General features: G+C 47.9%; 1 protein-coding gene across 2 annotated transcripts; it reads right to left on the bottom strand.

Moving 5' to 3' along the window:
* Positions 1-1943: 1943 nt before the first annotated feature.
* Positions 1944-19048, bottom strand: SF1 (splicing factor 1). 2 transcript variants are annotated; one of them, XM_065408749.1, is made up of 13 exons: positions 18505-19048; positions 16124-16252; positions 13259-13334; positions 10262-10414; positions 8994-9083; positions 7876-8059; positions 7354-7469; positions 7147-7254; positions 5950-6130; positions 4782-5022; positions 4230-4289; positions 3967-4137; positions 1944-3443 (listed from the first exon to the last, which is right to left on the bottom strand). In XM_065408749.1, the coding sequence occupies exons 1-13, from the start codon at positions 19046-19048 to the stop codon at positions 3106-3108; spliced, it is 2391 nt and encodes a 796-aa protein (XP_065264821.1). In that variant the 3' UTR covers positions 1944-3105. The 2 variants fall into 2 exon arrangements, with proteins under 2 accessions (XP_065264821.1, XP_065264820.1); XM_065408748.1 differs by lacking the exon at positions 1944-3443 and having other exon boundaries at positions 3963-4137; positions 4230-4284; positions 18505-19007.
* Positions 19049-19653: the final 605 nt, after the last annotated feature.

The following is a 19653-nucleotide window of genomic DNA, read 5'->3' as shown; positions in this document are numbered from 1 at the left end:
GTGCAGCCCAGGCCCGACTGAACGGGGGAGGCTTGTCATGCCAGGGACAGTGCACATGTGGTGAGAGTCCCTGTGTCAAGTTTACAGCCTAGACCCAAGCAGGATCACCGTTTCCAGTCACAAGAGGAGTCCGTAGCTTCCTGAGCCCCAGACAAAAAGGTGGGAAAGGAGACAGGCACAAAGAGAAGTGTCTTACCCAAGGTCACGTAGTGGGTTATTGGCAGAGCCAGGAATCAAACCCAGGTGTTCTGAGTCCTAATACTCTGTCGCATGGGCCACACCACCTCTCCCCACAGATCATCTTCCTCTTGTAAAGCAGGAAGAAGGGACGTGTTTGGGCACCTGTCACACAGCTTGGTTTTGCTTCAAAAAATTTCCTGTTTCAAGGGTCTTGGAAGCTCAAGGAAGATGATCAGCAACTGGTGGCGGATACCCCTCCTGACTGGGATCTGTGTGGCTTAGACAGATTTGGGAGCCAGGACCCCTGGCTCTATGGGCTCTGGAAAGAGTGGGGGCTGATGCTTAGAGCAGGGGACACTGGGAATCAGGACTCCTGTGTTCAATTCCCAGCTCTGGGAGGGGAATAGGGACTAGGAGTCATTGAGAATTGGGTTTTATTTTACACCAAAAATCACAGTAAGGCCAATAGCTGAATAAGGATTAAAAACAAGTTGAGACCCTGATAACAAGAGCATACAGTTACAGCAGGCTGTGAAGAAACTACACCAGCAGGTTATTTCACAGTGGCCCTGAGACAGTTACCAAGCTTCTGTATCTTGGTCAATTTCACTAAAGACAGAGCAAGGGACTGGGCACCAGAGGACCCGATCCCAACCCCAACTCTGCCACTCATCCACGTGTTCTTGTGAATAGGCACTCCAAACACATCATCCCTATTCTACTGCTGGAGAAACACCGATCTGCCTCCCTACATGGGGAGCTGGGAGACCTAACTCTTGAGTGTTAAAGTGCACTGAGATTAAAGTGCTATCCATGTGATCAGAGCAGGCGATCTAGCTGCTGTTTGGTAACTTTGCAACCATCGCCAACACCGAGTTTCTTTTAAAGGAGTCAAAGATGGAAGGAGAGGCTGATGTTCAGCACCACATAGCGGAGACTCAGCCAATAAACAGACCTGGGCTGATGTCATTCTGTCCATTCACACTTGTTAGTATTTACACAAGTGAGAGGGAATCTAAATCTCCATTTTACTACACCTCTAAGTCAACTGTGCCCATAGTTGTATCAGAGCTAGATGATCAACTGAAGTATTTATATGCAGCCACTGCATGCTTTTCCTGACCCAAATCCACTAGGGAAACTGGCACAATGCAGGGATATTCTGCTGGTCCTACCCAAACAAATGATGTGCAATGCTTAGAGGAGGAACTGCACACTGCAGTGAAGTGGAAGAAATGCTCCTCAGGGGACTAGTGTGAGAGGTTCAGTCATCTCTGCTCACATCTGCCATGGGCATGGAGACTGTGGTAGCAGTGACTGGACGAACCACGCCACCCAGTATTGCCATGCAAGACTTGTTGGTGTTTTAGCTAGCCCTTGGCTTAAGGAGTGGGTAGCACTACAGAGCATGAAGTGTTAATTGAGCCAGTGAACCTTTAATGGGTCAGACAATGTGACAGCAGATCACGCAGCCCTCCCAACCCTGTCCCAGCAACAGGGGTGTCAGAAATATCCTGCAGTTGGATTGCTGCTGTGGCACTGACCTCCCAGCGCAGCAAGGACCCTGTTTGTAAGGCTGAAGGCCTCAAGAAGAGCTGAGCTTTCAGGAGCACACACTTTCCATACAAATGTGCAAGGGATCATACCCCCCAAACCCTGCCTTTAAGAAATATAGCCCAACTCCTGCAGTGGAGCATAGCACCACTTGTTGGCAGCAAACGGTAATGGGTTTCCCCCATCCAAGTCCACGGAGAATTAATGAGGCCTTTATAAAAAAACTGCTTTTATTCATTGGAACCTCCCCTCTAATGCAGTTTTATTCATACACAAAAAGCAGTAAGAAATGGCTGCGGGTGACTGAACGGAAGAGCGTTTTACACATTATCATCAACAGAAATCGCTCCAATTTGGGGGGCAAGGGGACCCCAGACCACAAAACATTCAGATGTTAAAAAAGATTCTAGGCACATGGCAAGTGAAAAGCAAATGGACCTTGAGTGTATGCAGTAGCAGGGCCTTCTCAGTGCCTACTGAAACCTCGTAACTACCCAATTAACCACTAACAACTCGCTACTGCTCCCTATGGGGCATTCCAATACCCACAGTTAAGAGGACAATGGACCCCACCCCTCCAGCATGCTTACCACTATTGTCTGGTATAGTAGCCCCTTGACAGAAACAACCCTCCCCAAGCCAAAGCCCTGACTTGGGGTGTATTAGCGCTGGGGTTCACAGGGCCCAAAGATCAGCTATGGTACTTTCCGGCCTCTTTCCTGTGGTATGAAGTCATGTCCAAGGAGATCTCTAAAATCCATTTGCTTGCCCCTTGCCCGCATTCCAACCTACAGGCACTAGCAGTGCTGGAAAGAGTCTAGACTCAGAGAGCATTGCTCTCCTCAGATGGATTTAAAATCTAAGTCGCAGAGAGAGAGAGAGAGAGAGAGAGAGAGAGAGAGAGAGAGAGAGGAAATAAAGTAAACAGGTTCACAATATGGAGCCAGCGTTCCGACCGCGTTCTTCAAGGGAAGAGTTGCGTCGCTTCACAGAACTGTCCTTTCTCCCAACATGGCCACCAGCCAGCTACAGGCAGGTTCCTGCTGAGGGAGTGTCCTCACTGCATTCCCAGAGTCCTCCAATCTCACTTTGGGAGCCCCGGCAGCCCCTGCTTCAGAAGAGAGACTCCGTGCTACAGTGCCCTGAGAGCTAGTGTGGATTTTGCTACCGAAACACACCAGTCGGACAGGAATCGGACATGACAAAGCCCCGAGCCTTCATTCTGAATAGAGTAAGGAGGAGGGTGTGAGATGTAATCTCTGGCACGTTCCCAGCAGCCTGGCTTCACGTGCCTCTCCCCTCCGATTCCTGGCTCCATAAGGTGAGATTCAGCATTTTATGAGACAATTGAATAGAAAAAAAATCCATCCTTCAGTTCTGTGGTGGGGGTGGCGGAGGCGCGGGGGGCATGCCGAATGGTGGCAAGGCCGGCACCCCCATCCCCATCATGGTGACGAAATTAGAAGGGTCCATGGGGGGCGGGGGAGGGGGCGGGGCGTACATCATGCCCGCGGAGCCAGGCGGCGGCGGCGGCGGAGGAGGCGGGGCCCCGGGCGGCAGCGGAGGCTGGACCCCTGGAGGCAAAGGGACCATGGAGGGGTTGCCTTGCATCTGCGGGGCCCCCGTAGAAGCCGCCACCGCAGCCCCCTGCTGCTGCCATGGCGGGATGGACCCGGTGCCAGCGCTCGTGGTGGTGGTGGTCGTCGTATCTGGGATTTAAAGAAGAAAAAGGTCACTTGAAAGGATCAGGGGTGAAGCTCGGAGTAACTGCAGGTAAGGGAAGTGTCAGCCTCGCTAAAGGGACTGGACTGTCATGGGATGCAGGCTCACCACATGCACAGAGGGCACTACTGGTCCTGGGAGTGTAGGGAGCATTCTCTGGCATCAGTCAGGGCAAGGGAGTCATATGGAGAACTCTACGTGCAGAGAGCTATTTCCATCTTTGCTTTGACACAGCTGACAGCTGGGCAAGTGGGGTGCAGGAGTGCAGCTCCCAAAAGCAGCAGAGGGGAACTAACTGCTATGACAGTGTTTCCCGGCCAGTGGGCAGCGGAGAGCAGCAATGGGGATGGGGAAATTGTACCACCCCAGCCTCTGCAAACATGCTGCCGTGCTCCCACCTCCCCTACCCCTCCTTCTACACCCATGTAACCATATGGGTGAGTGGGGTAGTGTCCCTTTCTCGCACGCATGCGGGATGGGGATGAAGGTAAGAGAATTGCTCTTACTCACTTTGCTGCCATGGCAAGGGAGTACTGGACGCCATACTGTTGCTGGGAGGTGGCGGCGGAGGCTGCTGCTGCTGCTGCCATGGGGGGAGAGGACCAGAGGGAGGCGGGGGAGGCTGACCACTGGGCGGAGGGGGCGGCGGGGCCATCATACCCATCGGCGGCGGCATCATACCTGCAAGGGAGAGGGGCGGCCGATTAGGGGCTGGGCATCGAGGCGACACTGAATCGTGACTTGGTTAAGGGCTTGTGACACAAGACACTCACCTTTTCCTTGATGCAGGCGATAGACCCCAGAGCCCACAGGCGTATTTCCCAGGTACTGATCTTGAGGGAATGAAAGACCGTAGCCTTAGTGCCAGTTAATGAGACTAGGAGATTCTCCCCCCATCTCCCCCAACAAGTCAACTCGTTAGCTAACAGCCCTGTCCACAGACAAGAGCCCATGCAGACACTGTAGCCCAGTGAATCAGGATACTCTGCCCAATTAACCAATTAAGTTAGCAACTTGCACTAAGTTATTAACTTATTTGCTGTGAGAGTGTATGTGCACGTGTGTGTAAAAACACTAAATAATTCTCCTGTCATTCACATTGCTGTGGCTCTTTTGGGTAATGCTGATCACTAACTTGGCTCCTGAACCACTGAGGTCTGAGTATCTGCTGTAGCCTAAACCCTGAGGCTGTAAGGATAAACCCTTCTGCTTTGAGAGGGAGCATGCTGATTAGTGGAGTGCATCTCAACTACAGAGCACCCCCCAACACCAGTCCCCGCCCAAGCCAACCCCCACGTACCCGCAGTGCCTTGGAATGTACTTACCCATGTGGTGGGGGCCCGGGTGACCTGGAGGATGTGGCCCCTGGTTCATGGCTGGATGATGTGGCTGCATCCAGGGTGGTGGGCCATTGGGATTGTGCTGCATTGGATGGCCACCATGCCCACCCATGTTGGGCATGGGGTGGTGGAAGTTGTGAGGCCCACCTGGACCCCCAGGTCCTCCATGCATCCCATGGTAGGGCCGGTTATCAGAGGGGCCGGAGTTCATCCACGGAGGACGGTTCTACAGTGGGGGAGAGAAAGGAGCTATTCAGACATGCCTTTAAATACAATCAAAGCCATCATCTTATCATGTACTTCAGAAAGGAAAGGTGGAACCAGACTGCTAACTATTAACTGTCGTATTACGGGAACTACAAGCCAGGACCAGACTTGGAGGGTCCATCTAGTGTGATATCCTGTCTGACAGTGGCCAGAGCCAGACGCTTCAGAGGAAGGTGCAAGAAACCACACCCTGTATCAGGCAGATGTGGGATAACCTGCTTGACATTAGGTCTCACCCTGTTCCTTACCAGTTACAGACTGGTGTAAGCTCCGAAGCAGGTGGTGTAACATCCCTGTCAAAGCTTGTTAACATTGACTACTGTAACTCTGGATATTCTTGGTGTCTGTAGAAGTGTCCAATCCTTTTTTAACCTAGCTCACTTTTTGGCCTCAATATTATGGCAATGAGCTCCACAGGGCAATTATCTGTAGTGTGGAAAAGTATTTCTGTGGCTCGTTCTGAAATCGCCACCTTTCAATTTCACTGTGTTCCCTTGTGCTTGTACTGCGAGCCAGGGAGAACAGAAACTCTTGATCTCCGTTCTCTAGGTCATTCATTTATAGATCTATGTTCTCTAAACAATCCCAACGTTTTCATTCTCTCTACATGAGAATTTCCAACCCCCTCAACATAGTTTGGAGCACCCAAAAATAGGACAAAACCCAGAACTGACTGCACAGTTGTTTCTCTCCCTATGAACCATTCCAAAAAAAAAAAAAAAAAAAAAAAAGGGGGGGGGGGGGAAGAGAGAGGACTGATTCCTGTCACCACCACTGAAAAGCTGTGGGACGGACACCGCAGTGCATGGGGATGGAGAAAAGGGGCCTATTATAAGGTGTTTCCTTTCAAGCAAATACTAGCAGGTGAAAAGGCCCAATCACTCACGGGAGGAGGCGGGTTGTTTCCTGGTCCCGAGGGTCTGGGCCCACTTGACAGAGGTGTATTGGTGGGGCCAGAGGAAGATCCCACAGATGCTGGGACTGGAGCTTCTCCCAACTCTGCCATCAGGGACAGGTATTCTTTGTCCATGCGGGCTTTGTCCTGAGCAGACTGAGGGTCACCAGGTCTGGAAGCAAAAAGTCACATGCCACTAAGCCAATGGTTTTCAACCTTTTTTTTGTTTGCGGACCCCTAAAAAATTTCAAATGGAGGTGCAGATCCTTTTGGAAATTCAACCTGTGGTCTGCAGACTCCTACCATAGAAGTTAGTTTTTAGTCTAACTGAACAGACTTCAACTATAAAAGTTGCATGTGCTTGACACAACATTTGATGCAGCATGAGAAAGGGTGTTAAACTGTGGGCTTCTATGGTAATGACAACAATTTGGGGTTTTGACCTGTAGGTGGAGGCATTCACATACTTTTGATTGATCAGAAAATCAGAATGCCTTTTCTAGGATCTGGATTTTTTTTTTTTATTATTATTATAGTCACCTTTCGCAGACCCCTTAGATAGTCTGTGGACCGGAGGTTGAAAACCACTGCTCTAAGCCACACACTCCAGATACCAGTGCTATGGGAGGGGAGCTGAGTCCACTGTACAGGACAGATGGATCCAAAGCTACATCTCTCATCTCCTAGGCTTCATATGGAGTAAGCTGTGAAGCTAAATGAATACAAAAAACTACCAGCATGGATTGGGCCAGTGCCTCCATCTAGCCCACAATCCCATCTCCAGCATCAGCCACTAGCCGCTGCTTCAAAAGGTAGGTACCAGAACCCTACAGTTAAGAAATAACCTATCCCAGGAAAAGTTCCTTCATCCCAATCAGAGGCTGGTTTGGACCCCCATTTCTAATCACCATTAGGTATTGTATAGGATTAATTTCCAAGCCTAGTATTTGCTAACTCCTACCCCTTCCCTGGGTATTGTGCTAAGAGGAAGACTGATTTGTCAAGTGCTTCTGCGTTGGATAGTACATGATTTCCTAGGACTAGCAGGATGGTCTGCTGCAATTAGCTGCCAAGACACCCTTCTGGAAAGCTATAGCATTCCAACCACAGAGCCCATCTGCTGACACAAATGATGAGCAGGCACAGCTGACAGAAGATTGCTTAAACAAGCTGGCCTGGGAGATTTACCTAGAGAACTTGCAGTCAGAGGCAATGTGTCCAGCTCCTCCGCATTTGGTACACACAGTGGTGTTGGTGATGCTGCGGGTCTCCGCACTTTGCCATGGCCGCAGGATCCTAAGCGATAACAAAGCATAATTAGATCAGCTTGACTCAAGCAGCAGCAAACATATGCAGCTGCACTGACTTTGCTACTTCCAACAGGCAGGTACTTACCTGTTGTCATCTTCCCGCAGCGTCCCATTAAGCCGGGCCAGCTCACGCAGCTGCATCTTCCGCAAGTCGTTCTGGTCTTCTGGTGTTTCAATGCCTTGCTTCAGAATATTTCGGATCTGGAAGAGACATGTTGCTTAGTGGTATCAAGCTCAAACCCTTATCTGCCTTCGAGGAATTCAGCTCCCAAATGCATGTCTACACCACTGTTAGAATTCCAGCTCCCCTACAGGCCAATGATAAAGCTAGCCCCCTCATTCCAATTCCTTTCCTATGTCCCTCCATATCGCTCCTATGAGTGGAGTGCTGAGACTGAATCTTCCTCCAAAGTTCCCAGACAGGTCTTATTTATTTCATCACCTTGCCTCAAAAATAAAAGCAAGTATGCAGAGCAAGAGGCTGGCAATGGATTACAATGCAGGAGGCAAGCTTGAGTTGAGTTTCCACAATGTGATCTTTTACCGTAGCTGAGACGGACTCCCCCAGATGTTTTTGGTTTGACCATCCTGAGCTTTGCATTTATACCTGTTCCACAGCCTTCTTCACATTCTCCATGGTGTTGGCAGTGACCAGAGCATGAAGAGGCTCATCTTCTCCAGGCAGCATCTGGCCATCTTTTCGGCCCACCTTCCCTTCCTTCACTGACCCCTTCCCCCGGATCATGATCTTGGCATTGCATTCCTTCTCAATATTCTTCAGTGTATTACCTCTGTAGAACAAATGGTTGTGTTATTCCCATGCCAACTGGGGGATTTCTCCACTCCCCCCCGATGCTACTTCACTCCCAATGTGACTGTATCACTGCCCCAAGTACTTCTCTTCATGTGGGGTCAGTTTTACCCCAAACACCACCCTGTTTAGAACATTTCTAGGGGTATGTCTACACTTAAACCGTTAGTGCAGCACAACTGCTGCTGTAGCACTTCAGTATAAACACTACTTATACCAACAGGAGGCAGTCTCCTCTTGGCATAGGTAAGCCACATTCCCAAAAGGCGTTAGCTACGTCACTGGAAGAATTCTTCCATTGACCCAGTGCTGTCTATAATAGGGGTTAGGTCAGCATAAGCACATCTCTCAGGGGTATGGATTTTTCACACTCCTGAGAGATGCACCTATGCTGGTGTAAATTCCCAGCGTATATCCAGCACTAGGTCAATGCCAAGCACACACTCCTCAAACACAAGGAATATTTCTGCATTCCCAGAGAAGGCATAAACACACTATGTCAGACATGCTATCAAGGATGTCCTGTCAGAAGATAACATGACAGGTAGTCTGTTTCAGTGCCACGAAGTCCTACATTAAGATACGGGGGCTTGCAGGGTGGAGACTAGAACTAGAATAGCTTCCAAGCGCCCAGCAAGGCAGTAAAGCTACTTGGATTGTTTTGCCTTTAAAATCCCATAGTACATTCAGCCTGGCTCTTGGAGACATGTTTTGAACCATTTTAAAGGCTGCCAATTCCGCTCTGGTCTTGATGTCACACCATCTATCTGCTAGAGTCTTGATGTGCTTTTACCAGCACCATCTCTCAAGCATAAGCAAGTAAGCCAGCACTGTCCATTACTGCCAAACTCTTGGACTCCAAATTTGATCACCTCTGAACTACCCTCATTTCACAGAGACGAGTAGCAGCTCACCTGGGTCCAATCAGAAGCCCCACAAAGTTAATCTCAGGATATTCATCCTGTGGGATCATCACCTTATCGCTCACTCGGGTCGCTGGAGGCCTGAAAAAAAATCAAAAAGTGATCATCGAGACCTGCATATAGCTAGCCAACAGACACCTCCACAAGGAACCTGAGCCAGCTGAGATCAGAACTCTTTCCCCAGTTCAGAATGCATTGGTAGTCCAGGGAAACACAGTGGCTATACGCTTTATAGCGGTGGTCTCCAACCTTTTTAAGCCCAAAATCACTTTTTGAATTTAAGGGCAACCCAGGATCTACCCTGCCCCTTCCCCCAAAGCCCCGCCCCGCTCACTCCATCTCCCCTCATCGCTCGCTCTCCTCCACCCTCACTCACTTTCACCTGGCTGGGGCAGGGGTTTGGGAGAGGGTGCGGGTTCTGGGCGGGGGCCGAGGGGTTTGCAGTGTGGGAGGGGGCTCCGGACTGAACCTGGGGCCAGAGTGCAGGAGGGGAGGGGTGCAAGCTCTGGGAGGGGGGTCAGGCTCTGGGAGGGGGCTCAGGGCTGTAGGAGGGCGTTCTGGGTGCAGGAGGGTGTCAGGGCTGGGGCAGGGGGTTGGGGTGCAGGAGGTGGTTTGGGGTGCTGGCTCTGGGAGGCGGCTCAAGGCTGCGGTGCAAGAGGAAGTTCGGGGTCCTGACTCTGGGAGGGGACTGGGGCATAGCCTCCCATCAGGCAGCACTTACCGCAGGCAGCTCCCGGTTGGCAGCGCAGCAAGGTGAAGGCTGTCCCAGCCCCACGCCACTCACAGAAAGGGCCAACGTGCCCCTATGGGGGGCATGGGGCACACGGCTCTGCATGCTGCCCCTCTCTGCCAGCATCACCCCCTCAGCTGCCAATGGGAGCTGTGGGGGCAGTGCTGGCAGACAGGAGAAGCGCACCAAGACCCTCGCCCCCCCACCTCGGGACCGCGCTGGCTGCTTCCGGGAGCAGCGTGGGGCCAGGACAGGCAGGGAGCAACCTCGCTACACCACCGGAGATCATAGTCAACTGCGGGAGTTCCCAGGATTGTCCAGTCGATTATGATCAACTGGTTGGGATCTACCTATAAAGCAGTGGTCACCAAAGAGCTATTTACACAGCAGCACTTGTGCAGAGGAAGCTGGGACCATCTGTAATAGGGCAATAGTCAAACTTGGATTTTGGGACAGGATGAAACCGTCCAGGAATGACAGTGCAAAGGCCTACCCATAACATCTGGCAGGATCTTCTCCCTCCACTTACTTGTAATCAGCTGGTGGCTTGAAGTCCGGGTTGAGGGCCACCATCTCTGTGATGAGGTTATGCCTCTCCTCCTCCAGCTTCTTGCGGGTGCGGAACTCACGGGTATTCAGGCGCTTCCCCTCGCTATTGTAAATGGGCTCAGGGGAAGGGGACCTGCAGAAAACACCCATGGTTATTCCTCCTGTGGTCAAACCCAAGTGGCCACTTACAAGTACAGCTTCCCCTCAACCCTAGCATAATTTAGGCAAATCAGAGCTAAATGTGCTATTAAGACCACAGGAAAGGAAGGTGTAAGTTCATTCATGCCTGTCTTATGACTACATGGATAAGGAGGTTGCAGCAAAACACTGTATGCCACGAGGAGGGGGGAAATAAGGTGCTTTATGGGGGTAGCAAGGCTGTAAACAGCTACAATGACAGCAACTCTGCCACGAGCGTGCTCATGATTTTAAAGGGGAAGGTGGAGAGAGTTAATTCGCACGGAGAACAAACTTTCCAGCTTCACTAGGCAATGCAGCCATGAGTTTAGAGAGACTCCTAACGCAGGAGGTAATGCGTTAAACAGGTTAAACGTGGACTTTTAACACCATAACAGAGTAACAAAAGAGATTAGTCTTTAATCAAAGGTGACTAATCCTGCTGGCAACACCCATTAAATCTAGTTCACTGCCCCAGTGTAGAGAGACGGTCATGGCTTCTGTCCTGGCTTTTCCATCATTGTGCTGGCAGCTTCAAGGCCGACTCTCAACCTGTTTTCTGTGTTAAGGCTTAGAGGCTGGGTCAAACCGCCTTTTCTTGGTCCACAGTCTGGACCTGTAAACCTCTATGGAGAGCCCTGTTTTCTCCACAGGGTTTAGATGCCCAGAAAGCAGAATTTTTTTTGTTTTGTTTTAACAGCAAAATGTTGTAAAGCTAAAATAAAAGAGTCAGTTTGATTTACCACAGCTGTGTTTGCGGTAAGAAAAAAGTCACACTCCTAGAAATTTGATTAAGTTATGGACCTTTTTTAAAACATGAAGGAAAATTTAGGATTAGCTGCAAGAAGTGAAGAGATTATGTGGATCAGGTTATTAAAAAAATACATCCCGGAAGTAATCAGAAACCTACACCCTTGTTTTAGGTTAAGAGAAACTTTTTCTACCGGGTTAGAGCAAGGATTAAAATCAGTTGATCCCACTGTCTTCTGAGCCTAAAGTGAACCATCAACACATGGAATAAAAGGTCAGGTTTGATCAGGACTAATCATGTCTAAATTACACCTCCATTTCTAGGATTTGAATAAATGTAACACAGTCCAATAGCAGAGAGAGCAACACAAAAATACAAGATATCACCCTCCCAGCTTGTTTTTACTAAGCATTTTAAACTCATGTTAGCTAGTAGTTGGTTTAGAAACACATTTTAAAGAATTCAAGTAACAATGAATTATTAAATGGCTTAACTTTGAGATTACACCTTCAGAAATTAATGCTAAGAGTCATTTCATGCATTTGATTCTGTTGAACTGCTGAGGAGCAATTAAGAGTTAGACTCTTCTGTAACTGAATCAGAAACTCCAATAAATTGTTTTTTTTAAACCACTAACAGGTTTGTTATTTGACAGATCAGACAACTTTGGCTAAGGGCTCTTTTGCTAAACTGATCATTAAAAATGTTAAAGGCTGTTACAGCAATGCCTCACCTTCACAGGAAAAAATTAAGAAACCAATAACTCTCCCCTCATCAGTCTGGGTTATTGTTCACATAAGAAATGCCAATCTGTCAGTCAAGTTAGGACAATTGCCCCAACTCAATCTTAAAAACCAAGAGCAAGGGAAAAAGGATAGACTTTACATCTATTCCCTCCTGACAATAAAAGGATTAAAAAAAAACATCTTTCAAAGTTTACTACTAACTTGTAATAATGGTGAAAGTTAATAGTCAAAAAGACACTATGCAGTGGTGCCCTGTAATGTAAAAAGTGCAAAGGGAGTGCAAAATTTGTGTGCTAAAGAAAACTAGTTATTGCAAGGAAATAAGGCATAATAATTTGACTCCTAGCAAGGCTAAACAAAGATGCAGAAGTGAATGGCTTTAACATCATCTTACTGATCTAATACACCTTCAGCTGGGTAGAATTCAAGCCAAAGAAGGTTTCACTCCCATTTTAAAAGCAAAACTACTTCAGTTGTGCTAAATGCTATAACACAACAAATTCCAGCTGGAAGATTGGGGGGGAAAAGAGGGGTTTACTCCCCTCCGGTAAACAAACCAGACTCTGTTGTTCCATGCTAACAACCCAACTACAAAAATAAAGTGGTTAAATGCTGTTACTTTTCAGAATGTCACTGAATCCCAACATAGCCACAGCTGTCCAAAAACCTATTGCAACGTTTTCACTTCAAAAAGAGTAAACGAGGCTGGAATTCCCCCACCACCTTGAGTCCCCAGAATTCCCCGATGTTGGCCAATGCTGTACAATAGCTGGCAGCAAAGAAATTGGTTAGAAAACTCATCTGGCTTTTAAAAAATCATCCTCAACCACCAAGCAGAAAGCTCTGCCATATAAGCTGATCAGAGTATGTTTCCAGGCTGCTCAAACTCAATGATGCAAAAACAAAAAAATTAAAATAAAATAGTGCTTAAAAGTTTGCAAGGTGAACCTGTGAGAAAGACCTCTAGATACTGGGCATGTGCACAAGTCAGACCCTGAAAAAGTACATTAATTGGCTACCTTAATTTCCCTTAAAACAAGTCAGGTTAATTAAACCTACAAGCTTAGAAAATCAAAAACAATGATATACCCTTATTACCCTTTTCCCTGTGGTTTTTGTAGGGCTAGAATTGGTTCCATTCCATCTTCCCTAACAGAAAAACCCCAGCTCTCCTCCACAAAGAGCATTGCAGTCATCTGACTACAGCAGGATTGTATTGAACTGACACATTATGATGCCACCAAAAAAATGTATTAAAAAAGGTAAAAGTGTTACTGTCAGCTGGTTAAAACTGTTTCCCAACCTGTCCTCTGGGTTAGGGGGGATGCCCAGGTCTCCTGTGCGCAGTTTACGAGTCAGGTCTTCAATCTGCAGTTGCACTGGAAGAAACCAGGTTAGGAAAGAAAAAAGGATGGAAAAAAGACATTGTTACCAAATAACATCTCAAATCTTAACATCAAAGCATGAAGAACGGGAAACTTTGCAATGGACGACTGATATTGTGAATAAATCGAAGGAGACCCGCACAATGTTATGTCAGCCAGCTAAGTTCAGCAGGAATCCAGAAAGGCCCACATTGATCTTATTTACATCTAGCTAGCCTTCTTCAAAGAGGATTATTAATTAGAAAGCAAAGTACTCAACTGAAATGGGGTTAGCAGAAAGAACTTTCTGATCTCTGAGACTACAACCAGCAAGTCACTGGAAGCCAAAACTCTTTCTGACCTGCTAAAACTGGTATTAGTTCCAGGCCTAATGGAAGATGCCTTTGCAAGCAATTCCACTGTCCTACTGGACTTCTTCTTCCCATAGCAGAGTAACAATTTCTGTAAATATCAAAATAATTTTACTGATGATTTCAGAGCCAATTAAAAATGTGACTTGAATTAATGTTGCTGAAGTCAGACATACCAGTTTAGAAAAGGTCTCATTTCTTTTCCTAAGGCAAAAACACATGGGCCATGCACCTGTGCATGCCTTTATTCTTAACAGAACTCCTTAAGGTAAATAAAAACAAACATACAGAAACTGCATGCACTGTACCATGCTAACTAACCCACACTATGTACAGACTCCAAAAGGTCTGCTGCTGTTATAGGTCATGGACAAGGTAAGTCAGAAAGATTCAGGGTCCATTTTCAGATGGTAAATTACTAAAATGTACAAGCAGTTAAGCTTGACTCAGTTCTGGGTGCCTGACGCTGTACAAAAGAAGAAAGATCAGGATCTCTGAACCCTGAGCAATGTGATTTGGTTAATTTCTGGAGAAGCTGAATAGCACGTGGGAGAGGGGTGCTAATCTGATCCACACTATTTCTTTTCAAAATCCCTGCCCCATTTATTATTATTTTTAAATAAAAGTGCTGGTGTTACATTTGCTTCTTACCTTAGCATAGACTGAGAATTCTGAGCTGCAGTTATTTCATCCAATTGGCAGTAGTTTTATGACGGTTCCAATTTAAGATTGCCTCATTGGCACAGAAACCTTGCTTTCTTTTTGTGTGCAATATGTCTTGCACTTCTAACACCCTTCAAATGATATTTAGAGCCTCTGAGAAACTGGGACACTCACTGTCCTTGCCTACCAATCACGTCTCTTCTTTAAACTGTTCTTCAAGCAATCCTGGCTCTGCCTATCCCCCAAACCCCACATCTCTCCTCCTCAATCCCTCATGTCTCCCTCTTCCAAACTCGTATCCTGTGTTTTAAGTTATGCACACATTATAAGCTCTTTGGGGCATGATACATGTCTTAGCTTTGTTGCTGAAATAGCACGTACACATAGGGCTCTACACAAGTAACAAAACAGCAACTTCAGAAAATCTGGAAGTCAGACTATTCATGTCTCATTTCCTTCTGTAGAGCAGAAGCTGTCAATGCAGCTAACACCTGGCTCTTCCTTTAAATATCAGATATTTGTTTTATGATACTGGATCAAAATCTGCTTTATATTTCTGCCTAGAGAAGATATTCTGGTACAGAAACTGACAGAATCAAGGGCAAAACCCACAGTCTAGAAACTGACCTAGCAACCTTGACAGTAAACTATTAATAAACTTAAGTAAACCATAACCAGATCTCAGCATTGAACAAGACGACTAGTTACAAAGCAAGTCAAAATTCTCAGTGGTTATGCAGAAGAAAGAAACCAAGGATTATTTTCAACCCGAGGGAGATGAACTGGATCACACTGTCTTGTGAAGAAGAGCTTGCTTTATGTAAAATGCAAGGACTAGAATTACATGTGACAATGCGAAGTCTCAGACAGATTAGGACTTTCTTGCCCTTTTTCACCCTCCTGGCTTATATTTGGTAGTTCATGAAAAGTGAATTTAGCATCACTGTTTGCAATTGAAGGCAAAGTTAATGTTAAACCTTGTATTTATAAACCAAGTCACTTAAACATTCTTATTCCCATACAGGAATGATGTAGTCCCAAAGACAAATCTTAACCTTTGAAATTCCTTGTTTTCACAATTAACATTTCAAAACCCTTCATTCCCATAGGTCTAAGCAGTATCCCTTTCCCAGCAGTTTGTGTGCATGTGAATAGAGCTCATTTAGCAGAGCTCTAAACTAGAAGAGATGCTGAAGGTTTAGATTTCTTGCCACAAAGAACAGAAGCAAAGTTTCTCAATTTCCCTCAGAGCAAAACCAATATGACCAATGCCACCTTGAACACAAAAATTGAACTTCTACAGAGGTCATTTTAAAAAAAAATTAAGCAGCCCAAAAGGAAGTCAGACTAGGTTTGAGGGGATTTCTGGTGCAAGGCTGTGCTGTGAAAGAGGTACCCGCAGGCAGTGTTCTCCACTGGAGAGGTAATCCTAGAGGCCCCCACTGACTGTAATGAGATTACTAAATAGATGTTGAGAATAGAGGCTAATATACCTAGAGAAAGGACCACCCCACCCCTACAAAAACTATTCTAGGCATTCCATTTTCACCATGCCTGTGGAGAACACTACTCTTGTCACAAGCACGACAGGGGACCTGCAACAGGACACAACTGAGCAAAAATGTGTGAATTACTGATTTGAAGTTATGGAATAAGGCCACAATAACCTGAAGTCTAGAAAAAACACAGTTAACTTTCCAAACACTCAGCAACCAGAAATAGTCTCAGGATCACCAGATCAGATGGAAAAAGGGAAGAACGTGTATTTACCTATATAAGCTCTCTCTTGCTCACGAGTGAGTCCAGGAGGGATAACAGTGGGCATTCCTGGGATGACAGTCTTCTGCTCCATGGTGTCTTGGTTCCATCTGCTTCTCTTCCGCTTCTTATTAGGGAAATCTAAGGTCAAGCATCCTTCTTTAGACACACTTTGTAGAAATACCTTCATGCATACAATTTGACTTAATACATACATCTTACATAAGCAATAATAGCTGCAACACCGAGCACACACAATTCCCTCAAGTCAGAAATACTGTCAAGGCTACCTACTCCTTTCAATACCAAAACTCTCACTGGGATGTGGAGAACTGCACACAAAGGCAGTAAGGTCTACAGGGTAGCACACTGAACCAAAATTATATTCTAGTCTAATCACTGACCTGCCATGTGACTTTGGGCAAATCACTTCACCTCTCTGTGCCTGTTTCCCCTCTCACACCTTGTCTATTTAGCCTTTAATCTTACTGTCACCATGTTTGCACAGCACCTCACAGAGTGGGAGTGCTTCTCTGTTGAGGCCACGGGGTGCTACCATAATATAGATAATAGCAGCATGGGCAGAAATTAATCAGCAAATGTTGCCACATTAAGACTTATTTATTATCTGCAAATCAGCAAGGGGTAGAACCAGCAGTGAGATTGAAATTCAACAAAACAGTGGTATCAACTACAAAGTTATGCCCCTCCATAAGGCAAGACAAACGGGAAAACAGGAAGATGCTTCAAGATCACCTTTCCAAAGCAAAAGAACTGCTCTCCAATCCAACTAACATTTTTCTAGTCACTTCAGCCACCATTTTTAAAGGGAACGCTGCAGTTCTGATCTTCGTCAGCAAGGCAACATGGCTGCCTCCCACAGCACCATTTCACATTCAGTCTCTCTGCACACATTACAAGATCCCTGAAGGTAACAGTAAACCTTCTAGGGATATTTACATTGGATGATGTGATGGGAAACTATTAAAACCCCACAGCAGTTTTCCTTGAACAGTAGTGTTGGAAATTGTTAATCCTCCCTTTTTTTTATGATGCTGATCTATGACTTGCTTTCACACAGGTATGGCCAGAAGAGCATGCATTTTGTCGTATGATTGAACACATTTCCAGAATGTGCTCTTCTAGAAAACATTAAAAGCTTAACAGGACTAACTATCCCTAATCATCTAGCTAAAGGGGGAGACTAATAAAAATAGGAAGTTAAAGAGACCAGGGCAGCCTTTATCCTCCATTTCTTCCCAATCCTACAGAGACCTCCATTTTGGTTGTATGAGTATTTGCTAACTCCTACAGACAACACCAGGCCTTGTCTCTTCCAAGAATACCCATCTCAGGCTGTTCAGTGCCTTAGGAACTGCAAGTATCAGGAGGTAGCTGTGTTAGTCTGCATCTGAAGAAGTGAGGTTTTTACCCACGAAAGCTTATGCCCAAATAAATCTGTTAGTCTTTAAGGTGCCACCAGACTCCTTGTTGTTTTTTTAGGAACTGCAGTTATTGTGTGTCCAAAGCTCCCCTGACTAGCACATGCCCACGTGTGTTACCTAGAACCCCCATTTAAGTTACCAACCCCCAGATCTGTTTACATTCCCTTCTTACCCCAAACCATGTCTCTCCAACCAATTAAGAAAAATGTTCTCTTCCTCATTCCCCCTCCCTCAGAAAAGAGAGCAGCCACCACCTCAACACCATCCTGGCCCCCGTCCCCATTTCCCTACATTTGGCAGGATTCAGATCCCTTTCTCCTACTGTGCCTCATTTCCCCCTTTCCCAGTCTACTCTCTACCTACTCTTACTATACCCCCATCCCACCCAACCCTTTATTTGCCCCAAATTCTTTCCTGTCCTAGAGCACCCAACATCATCTTTTCCTCCCATTCTCAAATCTACCTCATCCCCCCCAAATACCCCTACAACATAGTCTCATAGCCATCTCCCATCCCATAAGCCCTTAAACCCCAAACTTACACCATTGCAGTTTCTATCCCATCCCACAATTACCAAAATTATAACCACCCCTAAATTTAAGCCCCTTCATGGACCATCTCAAGCCCCCCCATCCCTTTGCTTTTCAGTGCAACGTTCTCCAAACTTGCCCCCTCAGCCTATGCTACCAACTAACCTCAAAAGGCCCCAAGCCTACCCCTTAGCACTGCCCCATTAGTGTATCCCCCACCACTCCAGCCCCTTAACTTCCACATCTCTTCCCTGCTGAGCTTAACTATACTCCTATATAGCCCCATTGCCCTATAGTTCCTCTACATGCCAGCCTCGACCCTATCCATATAACTGACCCCCACCCAACCCAGTTCTTCCTCCCCCTCCATTTTACCCTGCCCCTCTCCCCCGAGGCCCCCTTTTGCTCTGCCCCTCACCGTGATTACTGCCCCCTCCCGGGCCGTTCTCATCCTGCTGCTGTTGTTGCGGCGGCGGCGGCTGCTGCTGCTCGTGGCCCTGCGGGGGCGGCGGCGGGGACGGATACCGGTATTGCCCGTACTGAGGCGGCGGCTGAGGCCCCCCGGCCTGAGGCGGCGGCTGTTGCTGCTGCGGGGGAGGAGGCGGGGGTGGGGGTGGCGGGGGCTGCGGCTGCTGCGGCGGGGGCTGAGGCTGCGGCGGCGGAGGGGGCGGGGGTGGCGGAGGAGGCGGCGGTGGCAGCGCGGCGAAGGGGTAGGCAGCAGCCGCCATGGGGCCCAGCAGAGCTGCTTGGGCCTGGCCCGGGCCTGGGGGTGGTGGAGGTGGGGGCCCTGGAAGGACCAGCCCTGGGGGACCCGGCGGAGGCATCGGGTAGCCCGGTTTCCCCGGCGGTGGGGGTGGATGGAGCTTCCCTAGCGGCGTGGCGTTGGCTCCAGTCGCCGCCATTAGAGTCTCCTCAGCTCGCGGCGTTCGCGTTTCGCGAACCTTCCAGCCTTTGCACCTCATAAAGCTTCTCGAAAGCCATTGGCCGCGGAGATGTCAGTCACACTCGCGCGTCCTTCCATTGGCAGACTCTTACGTCCGTTGGCCTTCCGCAGCGGCCCGTTGGCCGAGCCGCTCCAGTGAAGGAAAGCGATTGGAGGAGAGCGGTCGAGTGGTGGAGGCAACGCGCATAGGTCAGCTGATATATCACTCTGCAGCGAACTGCGGTGGGAATGGTTGAGAGGCAGGATGGGTGAGCAGCGTGGGGGGAAAGACAAGTTATGATTGGTTGACTGGGAACGTAAGGCGCGGTACTAGCTGTATGGCACGGTGGGCGGGAGCCTAGTTCATTGTCCGTGTTGGTACTGGATGAAGAGACGGAGGGCGGGCACTCGGGATGGCGAGCCGCGTCGGGATTGGTTGGGGGGGGTCTTGCCACACGCGCCGTGCGCCTTAGAGATTTTGGAAAGGTCGTTGGAAGACCCCGTACTTTGCGGGGGTGGTTGGTAGTGACGTTAATGCGGAGGGTCGCTCTCATTGGGCAGTACGCTGCGCGGGCGGTCATGGTTGGGCTATGAGGCCTATCAACTAACGGGGCGTTCCTTCTCTGATTGGTGAGTGACAGGGCA

Source organism: Emys orbicularis, chromosome 7, assembly GCF_028017835.1.
Source record: "Emys orbicularis isolate rEmyOrb1 chromosome 7, rEmyOrb1.hap1, whole genome shotgun sequence".
Classification (NCBI taxonomy): Eukaryota; Metazoa; Chordata; order Testudines; family Emydidae; genus Emys; species Emys orbicularis.
This window is presented reverse-complemented; position numbering and strand designations above follow the sequence as displayed.

Excerpts from the sequence above, each read along its gene's own strand:
- SF1 (XM_065408749.1), bottom strand. The coding sequence starts at position 19,048 with ATGAGGTGCAAAGGCTGGAAGGTTCGCGAAACGCGAACGCCGCGAGCT. Across the intron at positions 8,060-8,993 it reads GGGCTTCTGATTGGACCCAG|AGGTAATACACTGAAGAATA; the intron begins GTGAGCTGCTAC and ends TTTGTTCTACAG. Across the intron at positions 4,138-4,229 it reads TCGCCTGCATCAAGGAAAAG|GTATGATGCCGCCGCCGATG; the intron begins GTGAGTGTCTTG and ends TCTCCCTTGCAG.